The 22,196-nt window shown below is 45.9% G+C and overlaps 1 protein-coding gene across 1 annotated transcript in view; it reads right to left on the reverse strand.

Annotated features, from left to right (window-relative positions):
* The window catches only part of SERPINB5 (serpin family B member 5), a 97,005-nt gene that overhangs the window by 36,275 nt on the left and 38,534 nt on the right, over window positions 1-22,196 (reverse strand). Inside the window, exon 3 of the mRNA XM_073550165.1 lies at window positions 17,506-17,643. Coding sequence (XP_073406266.1) covers window positions 17,506-17,643 — 138 coding nt within the window. The remainder of the gene's footprint in view (window positions 1-17,505; window positions 17,644-22,196) is intronic.

Here is a 22,196-nt window from a genome sequence, read left to right on the forward strand (position 1 = left end):
CCACTCCCACCTGGACTACTGCAACACTCTATTAATTGGCCTCCCCATTACTCTACTTCCCCCTCCAGTCCATACTTAATGCAGCAGCAAGGGTCATCCATCTGGCTAATCGGTACTCGGACGCATCCGCTCTCTGCAATCATTGCATTGGCTGCCCATTTATTATAGGATCCAATTCAAAGTACTTGTTTTCACCCACAAAGCTCTCCAGAGTGCGGCATCCCCCTACATCTCCTCCCTCATTTCTGTCTATCAGCCTAACCGACCGCTGCCCTCTGCAAACAACTCTAGACTAATCCGTACCTCCCACTCCCGAATCCAAGACTTCTCCCATGCTGTGCCAATCCTCTGGAATGCTCTATCCCAAGAAATTAGGACTATCCACAATTTGCATAGTTTTAGGCTCTCCCTCAAAACACATTTGTTCAGAGAGGCCTATCATGTTCACTAATCAAAGTCATTTTATGTGGAAGTGTGCATGTGTAGCCCATTCACTATCTCCATCTATCTCCCACTCCCTCAAGATGGCTGGACCATCATTGTGAATACACACCTGTACTTTGTACCTCCCCCACCTCACTGTAGATTGTAAGCTCTCACGAGCAGGGTTGTCTAATTTTATTTAATTATTATATTGTTAACATTGTTACTTATGACTTGTGTTTTGAAACTGTTAAACTGTAAAGCGCTGCAGAATATGTTCAGGATTGAGAGTCCTCAGTAGTTGATACAGCTGTTGCTGTAGCTAAATAATTAAAAGCAATTAGTAAAGCTGTAATAAGTCTCAGTGTAACCCAGGCCTAAATACGGTCCTTTTACTCAGGACTTTTTTTCTTTTTTTTTGCTATGGTGCCGAGAACCTACTTTCAACTAATAGCCTAAGTACCAGCCTATTTTGGCTGTGATGATCTTTTCCAGCTCAGGCTCCCAGCAAGCCGGCACTGACAATCATAGAGATCTCCAGGAGACCTCAATTTGTCATATCAACACACCGGTGACCTGAGATCACGTGATGCAGGTCAACGGTGTGTGCGTATTTCTGGTGCGATTGCCAGAATCACCATTTAAATGCTGCTGTCAGCGTTTGACAGCATCATTTAATAATGATAATAATAATCTTTATTTATATAGCGCCAACATATTCTGCTACAGGAAAGATGTATATCTTTGTACCGTGTTAGCCAGTAGATAGAAAAATATTCAGGATTGAGAGTCCTCAGTAGTTGATACCTTTTAATGGCTAACTGAAAAGATGGTAACACATTGCAAGCTTTCGAGACTACTCAGGTCTCTTCATCAGGCTGGACTAATACAAAATCTGAAGTCACATATTTATGCACAATACAGCCTAGAAAAAATGCAATAGATAAGACAAGTGATGTGAAGCAGAACTATCAATATGGGAGAGGGAGAAACATAAATATAAACATTGGACCAGTTCATAGATAAGGAGTCCGGATGTTTTATGGTCCTCTGATTGGGGTCTAGTTCTGTGTTGTGATGCCCCCACACGGTTTTAAAAGGAAATTCCTTAATTGATGTAAAAAGACATAAATCCATGCGACACATTCATTCCAGCACTGAGAGTGTCAAAGTTCGTCATAAATTTGTACTCCCAAACTCGTCTCTCTCTCTGAGAATTGAAGTTACCTTTCAATACCAGTAATTTCATATCCACGCTGCTGTGATCAGGGATACAGAAATGTTTTGCCACAGGTAGATCCATTCTTTTTTCTCTTATTGTGTGACGATGAGCATTCATCCTTGTTCTAAGCTTTTGCCCTGTCTCCCCCACATACAGACCCACAGTTGGACATTTAGTACAAATAATTAAGTACACCACATTAGATGTAATGCAGCTGAAAGTACCTGCGATCTTGTAGTCCTGATGTGAGTTGGGGATCTTTATCTTGTCCGTGGTCATTATAAATGGACAGGTTTTACATTTTTTCTGGTTGCAAGGAAAGGTTCCTGCAGCTGTTGGAGAGGACAGGGAGCTTCTGACAATGATGCTTCTTAAATTTGGGGGCTGCCTAAAACACAGCAGTGGGGGGTCTGGAAAAATGGATTTCCATCGGGCATCTTTTTGTAGTAAAGGTTGTAATTTCCGTGCAGCTCCCCTTAGCACCTCCAGATTTGGGTTGTAGGTGACTACTAGAGGCACTCGGTTATTTTCTTCTTTAGCTTTGTAATTTAGCAGGTGATTCCTTGACAATCTGGTGGCTCTTGTAATTTGGTTTTCAATTGTTCTTGGATGGTAACCCTGATTCAAAAAGGTCTTTTTGAGGCGACCAAGGTGTTTGTCTCTATCCATGGGGTTGGAACATATACGATCGTATCTGATGGCTTGGCTATAGATAATAGAGTTCTTTATGTGTTTTGGATGGAAACTGTCCCATTTAAGGTATGTTGGACGGTGGATTGGCTTCTGATACAGGGATGTCTCTATTTCATTGTTTTTTAGCTTAATGATGGTGTCCAAAAAATTAATCTCAGTACTGGAGTAGTTGAGTGTTAAATTGATGGTGGGATGAAATTGATTAAACTGTTCGTGGAACATCTTTAGCTGTTGCTCAGAGTCTGTCCAGATGATTAAAATATCATCAATGAAGCGGTAGTAGGCCAGGGGCCTGATGGGGCATGAGGACAAAAAGTCGCTTTCAAGCTTTGCCATGAAAAGATTTGCATACTGTGGAGCCATTTTACTTCCCATAGCTGTGCCAGTCTCCTGTAGATAGATCCTGTTGTCAAATTCAAAGTAATTGTGGGTGAGGATGAATTTTATAAGTTTCACCACAGCATCAGCATCAGTCCCTGTGTTTTCCATGAAGAATTTGCAGGCATTTAAACCATCTTGGTGTGGGATATTAGAGTACAAAGATTCCACATCCATGGTGGCCAGGATGGTTCCTTCTGGTAGAGGACCTATTGCTGCTAGTTTATTCAATAGGTCAGTTGTGTCCTGAATGTAGCTGGATGTATCCTTCACCAGTGGTTTAAGAATACCCTCTAACCATCCAGATACCTGCTCAGTGAGGGTGCCCACACATGAAATAATTGGTCTTCCTGGATTTCCAGATTTGTGGATTTTGGGAAGCATGTAGAATGTCCCTATTCTTGGAGTCTCTGGTATCAGGTCATCGCCAGCTCTTATGGACTGGTCAGGCAGACAAGAAACCAACTTGTTTAGCTCCTTGTAATAGTCCTGTGAAGGATCCGACTCCAATTTTCTATAGTAGCGTGTGTCCATAAGTTGCCTGTTTGCTTCCTTCATGTAGTCTGACGTATTCATCATGACTATTGCACCTCCCTTGTCAGCAGGTTTAATGATGATTTCTTTGTTGGTTTTTAAAGACTGTATGGCCTTTCTCTCCTGGGCACTGATGTTGGATGCTTGTCTCCTGTTAGTGTCTATGATTGTGGATTTTATCAAATGTCTGAAGGAGTCTATATATTTATCCAAATGAGGGTTGCGTCCAGGTGGAGGTGTCCAGTCTGACCTTTTCCTAGTTGTTACGATCCCTTTTCCTTCGGTCTGAGTGTTTTATGAATCTTCTGTATCATTGAAATATTCCCTCAGGCGCAGTCTCCTGAAATACTGTTCCATATCACTGCAGAGTTCAGTTTTATCTAGGGCCTTAGTGGGACAAAATGAGAGTCCTCTAGAAAGCACGGCCAGTTCCACTTTGTTGGGTTTATAATCTGAGAGATTGATGACACAGTTAGATGCTTTTGTGCCTGGAGTGGAGTGGTTGTGCAAGTTGTCAGGTTTTGGATTTGTTTTGTATCTGTTTGTATAGAGTCCTGAATTGAGACGCAGTCTGTGCAGTTTCTTTTCCTTGTTATGAACCAGAAAGGTCCGTAGGATCTATCTACAGGAGACTGGCACAGCTATGGGAAGTAAAATGGCTCCACAGTATGCAAATCTTTTCATGGCAAAGCTTGAAAGCGACTTTTTGTCCTCATGCCCCATCAGGCCCCTGGCCTACTACCGCTTCATTGATGATATTTTAATCATCTGGACAGACTCTGAGCAACAGCTAAAGATGTTCCACGAACAGTTTAATCAATTTCATCCCACCATCAATTTAACACTCAACTACTCCAGTACTGAGATTAATTTTTTGGACACCATCATGAAGCTAAAAAACAATGAAATAGAGACATCCCTGTATCAGAAGCCAATCGACCGTCCAACATACCTTAAATGGGACAGTTTCCATCCAAAACACATAAAGAACTCTATTATCTATAGCCAAGCCATCAGATACGATCGTATATGTTCCAACCCCATGGATAGAGACAAACACCTTGGTCGCCTCAAAAAGACCTTTTTGAATCAGGGTTACCATCCAAGAACAATTGAAAACCAAATTACAAGAGCCACCAGATTGTCAAGGAATCACCTGCTAAATTACAAAGCTAAAGAAGAAAATAACCGAGTGCCTCTAGTAGTCACCTACAACCCAAATCTGGAGGTGCTAAGGGGAGCTGCACGGAAATTACAACCTTTACTACAAAAAGATGCCCGATGGAAATCCATTTTTCCAGACCCCCCACTGCTGTGTTTTAGGCAGCCCCCAAATTTAAGAAGCATCATTGTCAGAAGCTCCCTGTCCTCTCCAACAGCTGCAGGAACCTTTCCTTGCAACCAGAAAAAATGTAAAACCTGTCCATTTATAATGACCACGGACAAGATAAAGATCCCCAACTCACATCAGGACTACAAGATCGCAGGTACTTTCAGCTGCATTACATCTAATGTGGTGTACTTAATTATTTGTACTAAATGTCCAACTGTGGGTCTGTATGTGGGGGAGACAGGGCAAAAGCTTAGAACAAGGATGAATGCTCATCGTCACACAATAAGAGAAAAAAGAATGGATCTACCTGTGGCAAAACATTTCTGTATCCCTGATCACAGCAGCGTGGATATGAAATTACTGGTATTGAAAGGTAACTTCAATTCTCAGAGAGAGAGAGACGAGTTTGGGAGTACAAATTTATGATGAACTTTGACACTCTCAGTGCTGGAATGAATGTGTCGCATGTAGTGTTGAGCATTCCGATGCCGCAAGTATCGGGTATCGGCCGATATTAGCGGTATCGGAATTCCGATACGGACTTCCGATACTTTTGTCATATCGGATTCCGGAATCGGAATCGGAAGTTCCCATCATGCTATGAGCCTGCTTGCTTTGATTAAGCCAATGGGAATCCTCCGAAGTGTGGGCACATCCTGTTAGGCATGTAGGCATGTTAACTATTGGCATGGCTGTGATTGGCTGCCGAAATGATGTCATGATGCACTATAAAAGCCACCGCAGCCGCCATTTCTGGTCACTCTGCTGTGAATTCAGTTAGGGACAGGCTGCTGTAGAAGACTGTGAGGGACAGTTAGAAATAGCGATTCCACCAAACATCTAGTGCTTTACCCAGGCTACATAAACCACCACTGTAGCCTTCTTTGCCCTAGCAGCAGTGTTCACAGCTGTCTGCAAGGGCTGTGTGAGTGCAGCTCACGCTGTGGAGTGGGTCCTGCAGCCACGTCAGGCTGTAGGCCACCCAGTGTGATCACTGCTGCCTCATACATCTTTTATTTTTTGAGCTGCATTTTTTACATAATTTCAATCTAGTGTGCTTCCATCCGTATCCATATACGTTGGTTGCAAACACTAGTAGTAGACAGCGGAGCCTTTCTGCAGCCTTTCAGTGCTAGTGTCCACTTTGCTGCACTGTTCACGGCTGTCTGAGAGGTCTCTGACTGTGTGTGAGTGCAGCTCACGCTGAGTAGTGTGTCCTGCAGCTACGTCTGGCTGTAGGACGCTCAGCGTGCGTCAGTGCCTCACACATATTTTTATTTGAGTGCAGCTCATTTTTTCTTCTATTAGTGTGCATCCATCCGTCTCCATCTACGGTGGTTGCAAACACTATATAGGAGTACACAGCGGAGCCTTTCTGCAGCCTGTCAGTGCCAGTGCCCACTTAGCTGCACTGTTGACGGCTGTCTGAGAGGTCTCTGACTGTGTGTGAGTGCAGCTCACGCTGAATAGAGTGTCCTGCAGCTACGTCTGGTTGTAGGACGCTCAACGTGCGTCACTGCCTCACACATATTTGTCTTTGAGTGCAGCTCATTTTTTCTTCTCCTATTAGTGTGCATCCATCCGTATCCATCAACATTGGTTGGTTGCAAACACTATATAGGAGTAGATAGAGGAGCCTTTTTTTCTGGCTTGTGCCCTGCCGGCGCAGCCAGATTAGTATTACCCAATTTTTTTGGAGCCTCATCTTTTGCATTGTAGGTTACCTGCCTGCATTGTAATAGCTCCAAAAAGTTGGTGATACTATCAGTTTCAATTCTTTGTTCACATACTTTGAGTTTGTTTCCAACAAAGAAACCACAAAAAAAGTTCACCAAACACTACATTTGGAACTTGTGTAGGCCACTTCAGCTCCTATTAAAGTGTAGTCCACACACACACTTCATAAAATTAGTGTTTCTTGTACCTGTAACCAGCTGTTCAGGAATAAGCACACTAAGGCCCCCCTTTGTACTTTTCTGCCTATCTTAAGCAGTCTTGCAAGATGAAGAAGGCAGGGAGTAAGGCGCGTGGGCGTGGGCGTGGGCGTGGAGTTTCAGCAGGGAGAGGACGTGGGGATTCTGCAGGGAGAGGACGTGGGGATTCTACAGGTAGAGGACGTGGGGATTCTGGGCCTGCTGCGGGCACCAGTGGATCAGCATCCCCCAGTTTTAGCAGGCAACAGTCCTTTATGCGCAGCTTTGTAGGACCTCAACGTACCCCACTGCTGCGGGAGGAACAAATTGAAGCCGTTGTCGGATGGATGGCAGCTAACGCATCGACTTCAATTACTTCCGCATCCTCTCAGGGTCAGAGCACCGAAGAGCAACCATCTGTCTCTTCACCACCTGCCAAAGTGCCCAGGCAGTCAGAGAGACATGGACAGGAGCCATCACAGTCTCTACTTCTGTTCTCGGAATCTGTTGGCTTGGAAAGAGGGGGCCAGCCAAGCAGCATTCCTGAATGTGAAGAAGAGGGAGTATGCAGTGATGCGCAACTTCTTTGTCCCTCTGAATCTGAAGAGGCGAGTGGGCCAGTGCCTATGGTCAGCACACCTCAGTACGCATCAGATGATGACGAGACTCAGTTGCCACTTTCTGGTGCGTACGGTGCTGGCGAGACAACCCCGGAGAAGCAGCTGTTTGAAGAGGGGAGGGAAGATGATGAGGTCCTTGACCCATCATGGCGTGAGGAACAGGAAGGTGGTGGGAGCAGCTCGGAGGAAGAGATTCCCCTACCAGCCAAAACAGGAGGCAGAGGGAAGACTTGGTTGCCTGTACCCTCCACTTCGGCACCTGTTAGGAGCATTCCTCATTCCAAAGGCAAACCGGGCGCTCCCAAGAGTTGCAGTGCGTGGTCCTTTTTTGACACAGTTGCAGATGACATTTGCTTTGTCAAATGCAAGCTGTGTCATCAGAGAGTCAAAAGAGGGAGAAATGTCAGCAACCTCAATACCACAAATATGTGGAAACATGTGCGCACCAAGCACGAGTTGGAGTTGCAGAGACACCCTGAAGACGTAGGCCAACGTACAGCACCACCTACCACCTCTTCAGTTCGTGTTGGGGCCTCTTCCTCCAGCTCACACACTGCTGGTTCGGCTTCCTCACAGGATCGCCAAGGAAGAACCTCTGCCACTGTTGTCCGGAGACCCTGTCAGATTACACCCATAGCAGCACGTTCCCATCCATCACAGCCATCGGTAGCACAGGCATGGGATAAAAGGCGCCCTTACTCGGCAAACCATTCCCGAGCACAGTCTCTGAATGCTGGCATTGCCAAACTTCTGGCAGTTGAAATGCTGTCATTCAGGCTGGTGGACACTGACACCTTCCGGGACTTAATGGCATTGGCAGTCCCCCAATACAACGTGCCCAGCCGCTTTTATTTCAGCAGGCGAGCCGTCCCTGCCCTGCAGAAACATGTTGAGGGCAAAATAAAACATGCGCTACTAAACGCCGTTAGTAGCAAGGTCCACCTGACCACCGATGCGTGGACCAGTAACCATGGACAGGGACGATACCTTTCCCTCACTGCCCACTGGGGCAATGTTGTGGAGCCGGGTACGGATCTGGAGAGTGGCGCTGTACGTGTTCTTCCAACGCCACGGATTGCAGGACTCCAGTCTGTACACATAGACTCCTCCTCCTACTCAAGTTCCTCAGAAACAGCAGAGCAGGAGCCTGTTACGACCGATATGAGCACAGCCGTGGCCAAACATCAACAGGCTGTACTCAAATTAATTTCTTTGGGGAATCGAAGCCACACAGCGCAGGAGCTCTGGAATGCTATCAAGCTGGAGAGCGATGGGTGGTTTGGGCCAGCGAATCTCCAGCCGGGCTTGGTAGTGTGTGACAATGGCCGAAATCTGGTGGCAGCTCTTGGCCTAGGCAACCTCACACACATCCCATGTCTGGCACATGTTCTTAACTTGGTCGTGCAGAGCTTTCTGAGGGACTATCCAGATCTTGATGCACTGTTGCACAAGGTCCGCATAGAGTGCACTCACTTGCGACGTTCCAGCACGGCAAGATCGCGCCTCGCTGCTCTGCAGCGACGATTTGGCCTTCCGGAACATTGCATCATATGTGACCTACCCACCCGGTGGAATTCAACGTTACATATGTTGGAGCGGTTGTGTGAGCAGCAGGCAGCAGTCATGGAGTACCAGCTGCATCAGGCGCAAACAAGTCGCACTGTGCGCCGTTCACACTTCAGCACCATTGAGTGGGCCTCTATGAAGGACATCTGCCTCGTTTTGCGTGCCTTCGATGAATCCACGCGGATGGCGAGTGCAGATGATGCACTAGTCAGCATGACTGTCCCCCTTCTCTGCCTGCTTCAACACACACTGCAAGCACTAAGGGATGAGGTTTCGGAAGAGGTGGAGGATGAGGAGTCCCAAATGCCATCTGCTTCTGGACAGTCTGCGCTACGTGTTTCCTCACAAAGGCCTAGGCAGGGGACACTTTGTGAGGAGGATGAGGAGGAGTCGATGGAGGAGGAAGACATCTCTCCAGAGGAGGGAGGTACACAAACCTCTACTCAGTATGTACAGCGAGGGTGGGGTGATGCAGAGCAGGCCGAGGTCACGCCTCAAACAGGGGACAGCGGTTCTTTGGCAGTTGGGAGTCTGCAGCACATGGTTGATTTCATGCTGCAGTGCCTGAGAAACGACCGCCGCATCGCCCACATTCTCGTCTCGGCTGATTATTGGGTGTACACCCTCCTAGATCCTCGCTACCGGGACAGCGTACAAAGGCTCATACCAACGTTGAACCGGGAGCGTAAAATGCGGGAGTACGAAGAGTCACTGGTGCAGTCCATAATGTTTTCCATTCCACCCGACAGCATTGTTGCTATTGCTTTAAAAAGCAGCTCTGTGCGTCGAGGCAGTGGAGGAAACTCTGCACAAAGAGGGAGCAGAGGCAGCGCCGCAGCACAAGGCAAGACCACTATGGCCCAAATGTGGCAAAGTTTTGTGTGTCCACCACAATTGTCTACACCATCAGCGACGCCTCGAGTCAGCAGGAGGCAACGCTTCCGTCAGATGGTGTCAGACTACATGTCTTGCCCTGTCGCTGTACTCCCAGATGGCTCTTCCCCCTTCAAGTTTTGGGTCTCTAAGCTGGATACATGGCCAGAGCTTAGCCAGTATGCATTGGAGGTGCTGGCTTGCCCTGCTGCCAGTGTATTATCGGAACGTGTCTTTAGTGCCGCAGGTGGTGTACTAACAGACCGTCGCACGCGACTATCTTCCGATAATGTTGACCGGCTGACTTTTCTGAAAATGAACAAGGCCTGGATCTCAAAAGACTTTGCCATTCCTCTTACAGACTAAATTAGTGGTTGGCAACTGTATCCAGGTCTGCTGGTGTGTTCATTTTTCTACCACCTGAACTATAATCCCTGTGCTTCAACACAGCCAGTTGTCGCTCAGATGTGTCGTCTGCACAGAGAAACACACTAGCTCCTGTGTTAGTGGGGTTCAGTAATGCCAGCTGATCCCCTGCTGTGTGGACGGCAAAGTCACCAGCTCCATCAACATTCAAACCACTACTGATTTTTAACCGTGCCCAACTTAGGTCTCTGGCTCCACTGTCTCTACTATTTCCCCTGACCTCCAACCCCGCCATCTACATCTCTGAAGTGGCGTCAGCACAATCTACACTTGTTCCTGTGTTCCTGTGGCTCAGTCCCATCAGTTTATCCCCTGATGTGTGTCCGGCAAGGTCTCCTGCTCTGTCCACATTCCCATAACCAGTAGTGGGAATGAGGACAGAGCTGGCGAACTTGCCGGACAAACATCAGGGCATCAACTGACGGGACTGAGCACCAGTAACACAGGAACAAGTGTAGATTGTGCTGACGCCACTTCAGAGATGTAGCTGGCGGGGTTGGAGGCCAGGGTAAATAGTAGAGACAGTGGAGCCAGAGGCCTAAGTGGAGCATGGTTAGAATCAGTAGTAGTCCACAACCTCCATAAAAACCGCTGCCCATTGGCCTCTGCATGCGGCATGCGTAATCCTGGGCTCCAACAGTGTCAGTTGGTGTTCAGAAGTGTCGTCTCCACAGAGCCAAACACATTCGTTCGAGTGTTAGTGGGTTTCAGCACTGCCAGCTGTTCCCCTGCTGTGGAGATGGCAAGTCTCCTGCTGCCTTCACCTGCCAAAAACAACAGGCCCCAGCCTGCTCCTCGCCTAATCCTGGGCTCCAACAGCGTCAGTTGGTGTTCAGAAGTGTCGTCTCCACAGAGCCAAACACATTCGTTCAAGTGTTAGTGGGGTTCAGCACTGCCAGCTGTTCCCCTGCTGTGGAGATGGCAAGTCTCCTGCTGCCTTCACCTGCCAAAATCCAGTAGGCCCCAGCCTGCTCCTTGCCTAATCCTGGGCTCCAACAGCGTCAGTTGGTGTTCAGAAGTGTCGTCTCCACAGAGCCAAACACATTCGTTCAAGTGTTAGTGGGGTTCAGCACTGCCAGCTGTTCCCCTGCTGTGGAGATGGCAAGTCTCCTGCTGCCTTCACCTGCCAAAATCCAGTAGGCCCCAGCCTGCTCCTCGCCTAATCCTGGGCTCCAACAGCGTCAGTTGGTGTTCAGAAGTGTCGTCTCCACAGAGCCAGACACATTCGTTCGAGTGTTAGTGGGTTTCAGCACTGCCAGCTGTTCCCCTGCTGTGGAGATGGCAAGTCTCCTGCTGCCTTCACCTGCCAAAATCCAGTAGGCCCCAGCCTGCTCCACGCCTAATCCTGGGCTCCAACAGCGTCAGTTGGTGTTCAGAAGTGTCGTCTCCACAGAGCCAGACACATTCGTTCAAGTGTTAGTGGGTTTCAGCACTGCCAGCTGTTCCCCTGCTGTGGAGATGGCAAGTCTCCTGCTGCCTTCACCTGCCAAAATCCAGTAGGCCCCAGCCTGCTCCACGCCTAATCCTGGGCTCCAACAGCGTCAGTTGGTGTTCAGAAGTGTCGTCTCCACAGAGCCAAACACATTCGTTCAAGTGTTAGTGGGGTTCAGCACTGCCAGCTGTTCCCCTGCTGTGGAGATGGCAAGTCTCCTGCTGCCTTCACCTGCCAAAATCCAGTAGGCCCCAGCCTGCTCCTCGCCTAATCCTGGGCTCCAACAGCGTCAGTTGGTGTTCAGAAGTGTCGTCTCCACAGAGCCAAACACATTCGTTCAAGTGTTAGTGGGGTTCAGCAATGCCAGCTGTTCCCCTGCTGTGGAGATGGCAGTCTCTCCTGCTGTCTCCGCATTCCAAAGACAGTAGGCCTCTGCCTACACCCTCCTATTTCCTGGGCTTCAACTCAGCCAGTTGTAGCTCGGAAGTGCCGTCCACATGGAAAGAGATACTTGCTCCCGTGTCTCAGTGGGGTTCAGTAACGTCAGCTGATCCCCTGCTGTGTGGATGGCAGTCTCTCCTGCTGTCACCTCATTCAAAATACAGTAGGCCTCTGCCTACACCCTCCTATTTCCTGGGCTTCAACACAGCCAGTTGTAGTTCGGAAGTGCCGTCCACACGGAAAGAGATACTTGCTCCCGAGTCTCAGTGGGGTTCAGTAACGTCAGCTGATCCCCTGCTGTGTGGATGGCAGTCTCTCCTGCTGTCACCTCATTCAAAATACAGTAGGCCTCTGCCTACACCCTCCAATTTCCTGGGCTTCAACACAGCCAGTTGTAGTTCGCAAGTGCCGTCCACACGGAAAGAGATACTTGCTCCCGTGTCTCAGTGGGGTTCAGTAACGTCAGCTGATCCCCTGCTGTGTGGATGGCAGTCTCTCCTGCTGTCACCTCATTCAAAATACAGTAGGCCTCTGCCTACACCCTCCTATTTCCTGGGCTTCAACACAGCCAGTTGTAGTTCGGAAGTGCCGTCCACATGGAAAGAGATACTTGCTCCCGTGTCTCAGTGGGGTTCAGTAACGTCAGCTGATCCCCTGCTGTGTGGATGGCAGTCTCTCCTGCTGTCACCTCATTCAAAATACAGTAGGCCTCTGCCTACACCCTACACATTATGGGAATGTGGACAGAGCAGGCGACATTGCCGGACACACATCAGGGGATTAACTGACCGGACTGAACACCTGTAACACAGGAACAAGTGTGGATTGTGCAGACGCCACTTCGGAGCTGTAACTGGCGGGGTTGGAGGACAGGGGAAATACGAAAATCAGTGAAGCCACAGGCCTAAGTGGAGCTTGGTTAAAATTAGTAGTCTACAACCGATCTTAAAATTTCTTCAATGCAGCCTCAGCCTGCTCCGTGCATGTCCCTGGGCTTCAACACAGCCAGTTGTTGCTCGGAAGTGCCGTCTTCACAGAGTAAAACACTAGCTCCTGTGTTTGTGGGGTTCAGTAACGTCAGCTGTTCCCCTGCTGTTTTGATGGCAATCTGTCCTGCTGCCTCCCAATTGACAGCACATCAGGCCTCAGCCTGCTAAGTGCTTGTCCTGGGCTCCAACATCGCCAGTTGCTGCTCATAACTGACTTTGGCACGGGTACTCCCTCCTGCCCAGCTTGGTTCCAGCCCTGCCTGCTGTTTCCGGGAAGTGTCAATGTCAGTTTGCCACCCCAAGTTGCCATGTCGTGTTGCGGTTGGGTTAGCCGAGGCTAGGGTGCCAGCAGTTTAGGTGCTTCCTATGTGGACTGCGGGTTCTGGTAAGAAAGGCTTGTTCCATAGTGCCAGTAGGACAAGCACCCCCTGTAGGACTGTGTGATTCGGTAACTGCGGCCAGCTTGCGGCATGCCAACTTTGCTGTTCAGGGGTAACTTCTGATACCCCTCCGGGTTCCAGCACCGTCAGCTGGTTCTCGTCAGAGCCTTTGGCCTAGGTGCCTCCATCTCGGTATCCGAGTTCCGGCAACGTCTGCTGGTCCTTGGTAGTGCTTTGTAGCACAGGTACCTCCTGCTTAGTAACCGGGTTCCAGCACCGTCAGCTGGTCCTCGGTTGTGCCATTGGCTCTTATTCCTTCTGCTGCCCCTCCGGGTGCCAGCACTGTCAGCTGGTCCTCGCTATTTCCATTTGCTCTTGCAGCTTATGCTACCCCTCCGGGTTCCAGCACCGTCAGCTGGTTCTCGTCAGAGCCTTTGGCCTAGGTGCCTCCATCTCGGTATCCGAGTTCCGGCAACGTCTGCTGGTCCATGGTAGTGCTTTGTAGCACAGGTACCTCCTGCTTAGTAACCGGGTTCCAGCACCGTCAGCTGGTTCTCGTCAGAGCCTTTGGCCTAGGTGCCTCCATCTCGGTATCCGAGTTCCGGCAATGTCTGCTGGTCCTTGGTAGTGCTTTGTAGCACAGGTACCTCCTGCTTAGTAACCGGGTTCCAGCACCGTCAGCTGGTCCTCGGTTGTGCCATTGGCTCTTATTCCTTCTGCTGCCCCTCCGGGTGCCAGCACTGTCAGCTGGTCCTCGCTATTTCCATTTGCTCTTGCAGCTTATGCTACCCCTCCGGGTTCCAGCACCGTCAGCTGGTTCTCGTCAGAGCCTTTGGCCTAGGTGCCTCCATCTCGGTATCCGAGTTCCGGCAACGTCTGCTGGTCCTTGGTAGTGCTTTGTAGCACAGGTACCTCCTGCTTAGTAACCGGGTTCCAGCACCGTCAGCTGGTCCTCGGTTGTGCCATTGGCTCTTATTCCTTCTGCTGCCCCTCCGGGTGCCAGCACTGTCAGCTGGTCCTCGCTATTTACATTTGCTCTTGCAGCTTATGCTACCCCTCCGGGTTCCAGCACCGTCAGCTGGTTCTCGTCAGAGCCTTTGGCCTAGGTGCCTCCATCTCGGTATCCGAGTTCCGGCAACGTCTGCTGGTCCTTGGTAGTGCTTTGTAGCACAGGTACCTCCTGCTTAGTAACCGGGTTCCCGCACCGTCAGCTGGTCCTCGGTAGTGCCTTTGGCTCTTGTTCCTTCTGCTGCCCCTCCGGGTGCCAGTACCGTCAGCTGGTTCAAGAGGACAAAGAACAGGAAGACAACCACCAAGATGCAGAACAACAAGAGAGAGAAGACAAAGAAGCATAAAAAAAACAAAGCAGAAGAACATTAAGCATAAGACTAATACTCTGAGCAAATGATATTATCTTATTTATAAGCAGAAGAAGACTAAGCAGTGTATGGGGGTGAGTCCGTTCCTCCTCGTGGTGCCCCTGGAAAAGGCCTGCTGCTGCAGGCCAAACTGAACGCGGACAAATCCTGTTGTAAATCTTTTGTGACAGGCAGAACGGAAGGTGTAAACTTCTAACTTTTCTAGATAACAACTACAGGAATGCCTGACACAAACAAGAATATGATGAAGAAGAATAGGAAGAAGATGAAGAAGTTGAATATGTAGAATAATAATTGTTGAATAAGAAGAATATGAAGAATGTAAGAAAAGGAAGAAGAAGAATGTAAAAAAAGGAAGTAGAAGAATTTAAAAAAGGAAGAAGAAGAAGAATGTAAAAAAAGGAATAAGAAGAAGAATGTAAAAAAAGGAAGAAGAAGAATGTAAAAAAAGGAAGTAGAAGAATGTAAAAAAAGGAAGAAGAAGAAGAATGTAAAAAAAGGAATAAGAAGAAGAAGAAGAAGAAGGTAAAAAAGGGAAGAAGAATAAGAAAGAAGAAGAAAGAAGAAGAAGACATACATGTCTGGCAAAATATAAATGAGGCTAACATAGTCAATATCTTTGTAACTCCTAACGTCTTTAAAAAAAAAGTTTAATTCCTGCTATTCCTTTTGATTGGGCTAAAACTCTATGGCTTTAATGTCTCCTCCACCTCCCACAATACATTCTACATTATTCTTAGTTGTTTTTCTTCATGTAGAATTAACCTACAAGGAAAGAAAGGGTTTTTTTTAATTCCGATATTTTGGCCCCATTGACTTGCATTGGTTCCCGGTATCGGAATCGGCGATACCGATATTTTTTTTTAAGATCGGCCGATCCATTCCGATCCGATATTTTCAAGTATCGGCTGGTATCGCTCAACTCTAGTCGCATGGATTTATGTCTTTTTACATCAATTAAGGAATTTCCTTTTAAAACCGTGTGGGGGCATCACAACACAGAACTAGACCCCAATCAGATGACCATAAAACATCCGGACTCCTTATCTATGAACTGGTCCAATGTTTATATTTATGTTTCTCCCTCTCCCATATTGATAGTTCTGCTTCACGTCACTTGTCTTATCTATTGCATTTTTTCTAGGCTGTATTGTGCATAAATATGTGACTTCAGATTTTGTATTAGTCAATGCCTGATGAAGAGACCTGAGTAGTCTCGAAAGCTTGCAATGTGTTACCATCTTTTCAGTTAGCCATTACAAGGTATCAACTACTGAGGACTCTCAATCCTGAATATTTTTCTATCTACTGGCTAACACGGTACAAAGATATACATCTTTCCTGTAGCAGAATATGTTGGCGCTATATAAATAAAGATTATTATTATCATTATTAAATGATGCTGTCAAACGCTGACAGCAGCATTTAAATGGTGATTCTGGCAATCGCACCAGAAATACGCACACACCGTTGACCTGCATCACGTGATCTCAGGTCACCGGTGTGTTGATATGACAAATTGAGGTCTCCTGGAGATCTCTATGATTGTCAGTGCCGGCTTGCTGGGAGCCTGAGCTGGAAAAGATCATCACAGCCAAAATAGGCTGGTACTTAGGCTATTAGTTGAAAGTAGGTTCTCGGCACCATAGCAAAAAAAAAGAAAAAAAGTCCTGAGTAAAAGGACCGTATTTAGGCCTGGGTTACACTGAGACTTATTACAGCTTTACTAATTGCTTTTAATTATTTAGCTACAGCAACAGTGAAAAGCATTACTTTGAGTTGTATACACTTGGATGGACTACAGATGCCACTTAAGTTAAAGGGACACTCTCAGCACAGATTGTTCAAAGCAAGTACAAGCGTTCAGTACACCCAAATAGTTCAGTGAGTGATCCCACCTAGTTTTTTCCATGTGTCTCTGCCCTAATCTGGCTTTATAAAGGCAGAGCTGTTAATCAAAATAGAGGGGTTGCAGAAATAGATAAAAAAACAAGTAGATGCGAAGGTGCATTGAACTGTGTGGCCATGCCAAGGAAACACTCAGTGCCTTTCCTTGGTTTGAACAATCATTTTGTGCTGACAGATTCCCTGAGGTCGTGCTGCAAGAAATTGTAGTATACTCCCGACCCAAATCATACAAGGTGTCAATGTAGTCCAGAAGGAGATAGTGTGCGACATCTGGTGGTCAAATATTAAATATTACAAGCAAATACAGTGTTAATGGGATCTATACCACACAGACGTTGCACCAATTCCAATCAAAAGTCCTAGTGAGACCAAATTACTGAATAAATAAAGGTGTTATAAAAAAGTAAATAATTGGCAAAATGCACAAGTGAATAGAAGCCAAAAGTACTCCTGACCCATAAGTACCTCCAGATGAAGGCTCTTCTGTGACATCTGTCAATCAGCTCACTAACTGGCAGGACTGGACTCATTTGTGCTACCAGATATAGGCACTTCCAGATACACTAAGCTGTAAAGGGACATTAAACCTGGGCATCTGAACAGTACTGTACCAAGATTTGCACTCCAAGGATTTGAAAACAATGACCTATTCGAGGGATAGGTCATCAATTTTTCATTCCCAAATAACCGTTTGAAGAGAAGCTTTTGATAACATATTGTTAGGACAAATATATTTTTACAAAAAGGGCCTCTTCATTTTGGGAAAGCTCTTTTTAATGAATAAAAAGGTTCTGCTGGTCGAAGGGCATCCAACTGCTAGAGGAATTACTCAGCATCCATTGAAATCAACCCACATGTTCCAGCTTCTGTAGCACATCTGTGCTCTGGCTAATAGAGTGGGGGACCCCCGTAAGGCAACTGGATAGTGGCTGTTAGAACGTAACTCTTCCCTATACGTTAGTCATATGAACATTTGTATAAACGTGTGTACTCACTTTAGTGGCATTGAAGCTACTGTCCACATAGAGACGCTTGACTATTTTTAAAGTGGATGAAGCACCAATTCTATTAATGTCTGACGTCAGCGTTTGAAATCCAAAGTCATAATCCTTGACATTTTCAAAGTGAAGAACCTGTTAAGAAGAAATATAAAATAATTCATTGTTCATATAAATTGATACAAGTAAATGCAGCACAAACATTAATATATCTCTAGAGGGATCCATTATCTTTGGCAGCACCTATTAATTGATTAGCCCTCTTATGCTTTCTCAAGTATTGAACTTTAAATGAATATTGTATTTTTGACAGCAAGCAATGATCAGGGTCCTGTATCCATTTAAAGCACCACTCCAGCATTTATTTTTTTCAGCACTGGAGTGATGCCTTAAATGTAAGACCACTGTCCCTGGTCATATACTCACTCTCTGGCTTCTTCAGTTTTTTCAGTGCCACTCCGTTCCCCTTGCTCCCTCTGGCTGGAAGATAGACGCTACGTCACACGTACTCAATACATTTCTATGAGAGCCAGAACTAAGCTCTTATAGACTTGCATTGAAAAGTGAAGACTGCACAGCTCCATGAAACATTGAAACTATGGGCAGGTCACTTTTCTACGGAGACTGATGGGAGTGACACTGGAAATGAATGAAGGTGGCAGGTGAGCTTCAGACAGGGTGCAGGGACTTACATTTAAAGCACCATTGCAGCCATCTCGGCCAACTCTTCTTGGTCAGCCGAGATCTCCTTTGTACTCTAAGAGGAAGGCAGTGCCATACATGTCTGGAGTCAGCTTATTTCCAGGAGAACAAAGCAATCGGCTGTAAGAAATTGAACATGCCTGATCAATATTCTTCCCAACAATCAGTTGTATAGGGGCCACCATATACATTAGCGACCTAACCCGTGTATAACTGCGGGCTCACCCAACATTAAAGGGTATAAAAGCCTTTTGATAGTGTAAATTCTGACGAAGCAATCTAAAAATATGTGTCCAATTTATCATATTGGTTTAATGCTGTTTGAAATTTCATCTTTAAACTGTCCAGTTTCATTTCCTCCATACTAACAGCTTATTAGTTAGCTTACTCTGAGTAAAAAATTTGCACCAAAATTTTGTCACATTTTTGGCACAGTTTCAAGCTATGCCCATTTTTACACTCCACCTCCTTTTGACATACAGTATCTGCACCCCCTTGTGACTATTACTGTCAATTGTGCTTGTGCCCTCACTGTACCCCTTTCTGTATTGGGAAAGGATAAGGTGGCAGAAATTTTGTTATGCAGCATTGTGTTTAAGGGTAGCTGATAGGTAATAAATATAAGGGTATGTGGCAGGCATTTTTCAGTGCAGTATCTTGAAGAAACATTTTATGTAGACTCTTTGCATGGCAGTGAAGCTATCAATAATGCACAAACACTGCTTGATATTGAACTCTACAGTTAATTATACAGTGCCTTATGAAACTATTCCTGATGAAGGAAACCATGTTTTTTCCGAAACTAGTCGGTGAGGAATTGGTCCACTGTGCTCCCTGTAATCTATCACGTGACCGGTGACATCACGAAGGTCCTTGTCATGATCCCAGTGCAGGTTTTTGAGCTGCACACCGGGGGTTAATGTCTGGAGCTCTGTGCAGGTTTTGACCTGCACACATGGGGTTAATGATTGTGGCCTCTTTCTGGTTCTGGGAGAGCTTCATAAACCCCTGGGTAGCTTCAATCCCTGCCAGTTATACTTTTGCCTTTGGCCTAGTGTGCTGACCCCCGTGTGCCTGTTTGTTGCTATTGCTTGTTTATATGGTTCTGACCCGGCTCTGTTTCCCGTTGTGAGTTTGCCTGTTGATTTTGTACTGCGTTATTATCTGTGTATGACTCATTGCCTGTGACCTGACTACTCTCTGCTCGCCCCCTTTGGTACACAGCTATCTCTGTGTGTGACTCATTGGCTACGTCCTGACTATTCTCACTGTCTATGCCCCTGGGTAACTTTGTCTCGCAGTTACTCTGCTAGGAATTGTCTTGCAGCTCCTAGCTCTGTGGAGTTTAGGCCACGCCTCTAGCAGTCACGTGCTTCAGGTCCTGCGGCTCTGAAGTACGCATCTATTCGGTTGCTGCCTGCTCCACAGGTAGCTTTGAGCACGCTTTCGCTTTACTCAGGACACGCACACTGGCTCACATATCACATATTTATACACAAGAGATAGAAGATAAATAAGAGATATAAGCATAAATATTGGAGCAGTTCATAGATAAGCAGATAGATGGATATCTATGAACTGCTCCAATATTTATGCTTATCCCTCCCCCATAATGACTATTCCGCTTCACATCACTTGTCTTAGCTTATTGCGTTATTTCTGTGCTGTCTTGTGTATAAATATGTGATTCTTCAGATTTTGTATTAGTCTAGCCTGATGAAGAGACCTGCGTAGTCTCGAAAGCTTGCAATTTGTTACCATCTTTTCAGTTAACCATTAAAAGGTATCAACCACTGAGGACTCTCAATTCTAAATTGACTTTCCACAAAAATTTAAAATAACCAATAAATTTCGTTCAACTTCACAATTGTGTTCCATTTGTTGTTGATTCTTCACCAAAAATTTACATTTGGCATCTTTATGTTTGAAGCATGATATGTGGGAAAAGGTTGAAAAGTTCCAGGGGGCCGAATACTTTTGCAAGGCACTGTATGTGTGTCTGTATGCACTATGGGAATGGGGGTATATGTATTTACATATAAGGAACGAGATAAAGTAAAATTAAAGGTGGCTATCTGCTTTAGAAAAGATCCACACATGCCCATGCAGCAATCTCTTTAACAGAAGAAACCTTTCATGGAGGTCTGGACCAGTTAGAAAAAAAGAGAATTTATAGTAAATAAATTGATTTAAGGTATGATTAGCATTGTATTGCACTGTTATTCTTTCTACCCTGTTATGATAGAATGTCTCAGTCCAAAGAGTGGGCAACACTCAAAACCCATACCCCTGCTCCTAATTAGGCTTCTTTCGTATTATGTTCTTGGAATCACGCAGGGGTCACGAGCACAAATAAGTACGAAACGTGGGTGGGGCGACAGGGAAAAGCAGTCATCAGCAACAGTGCATATATTTGATTACACTTTATTTTTTTGCTTGTTAGACAGACAGCTCACCTTTATGGGGAACTATTCACACAGTGGGGAAAATAAGTATTTGATACACTAACGATTATGCAAGTTTTCCTACCTACAGAGAATGGAGAGGTCTGTCATTTTTTATCATAGGTACACTTAAACTGTGAGAGACAGTCTAAAAATAAAAACCAGAAAATCACATTGTATGATTTTAAAATAATTAAATTGAATTTTATTGCATGAAATAAGTATTTGATCACCTACCAACCAGCAAGAATTCTGGCTCTCACAGACCTGTTAATTTTTCATTAAGAAGCCCTGCTACTCTGCACTCATTACCTGTATTATTGCACTTGTTTGAACATCTCACCTGTATAAAGAAAAAACTGTCTACACAATCAACCACACTCCAAACTCTCCACCATGGCCAAGACCAAAGAGCTGTATAAGGACACCAGGAACAAAACTGTAGACCTGCACAAGTTTGGGATTAGTTACAAGACAATAGGCAAGCAGCTTGGTGAGATGGCAACAACTGTTGGCACAGTTATTAGAAAATGGAAGAAACACAAAGTGACAGTCAATCTTCCTCTGTCTGGGGATCCATGCAAAATCCTACCTCTTGGGGTGAGGATGATTCTGAGAAAGGTCAGGAATCAGACCAGAACTGCACAGAAGGACCTGGTCAATGAACTGAAGAGAGCTGGGATCACAGTCTCAAATATTACCGTAACAGTAACACACTACGGTATCATGGATTAAAATCGTGCAGGGCGCACAAGGTACCCCTACTCAGGCCAGATCATGTCCAGGCCCATTAGAAGGTCACCAATGACCATCTGGATGATCCAGAGAAGGCATGGGAGAATTTCAAGTGGTCAGATGAGACCAAAACAGAACTTTTCAGTTCTCGGAGGAAGAAGAAGGGTGAGCACAACTCCAAGAACACCATCCCAAACATCATACTTTGGAGGTTCTTTTCTTCAAGGGGACAGGATGATTGCACCGTATTGAAGGGAGGATGGATGGGGTCATGTATAGAGTTTGAAGTGTGATTGATTGTCATGTAACCAAATAGAAAATCTTTGGAGGAAATTAAAACCCAATGTTGCCCAGCAACAGCCCCGAAATCTGAAAGATCTGGAGAAGATGTATATGGAGGAGTGGACCAAAATCCCTGCTGCAATGTGTGCAAACTTGGTTAAGAACTACAGGAAACGTCTAACCTCTGTAATTGCAAACGTAGGATCCTGTACCAAATATTAAGTTCTGTTTTTCTATTGTATCAAATAAAAATCATACAATGTGATTTTTCTGGATTTTTTCCAAGATTCTGTCTTTCACAGTTGAAGTGAACCTATGATAAACATTACAGCCCTCTCTATTTTTTGTATGTGGGAAAACTTGCAAAATCGGCAGAGTATCAAATACTTATTTTCCCCACTGTATCTCCCTCTATATTTATTGTAGCATTTACTGTCATATTGTGAAGGAGAAAATGGCTAATGAAATCAGTTATTAAACCTTACATAAGTTAGTTCAGATATGATGTGACAAAGATGGCGTCTG

This window comes from Dendrobates tinctorius, unplaced genomic scaffold, assembly GCF_039654945.1.
Source record: "Dendrobates tinctorius isolate UK_male_01 unplaced genomic scaffold, ASM3965494v1 ptg000163l, whole genome shotgun sequence".
NCBI classification, from domain to species: domain Eukaryota; kingdom Metazoa; phylum Chordata; class Amphibia; order Anura; family Dendrobatidae; genus Dendrobates; species Dendrobates tinctorius.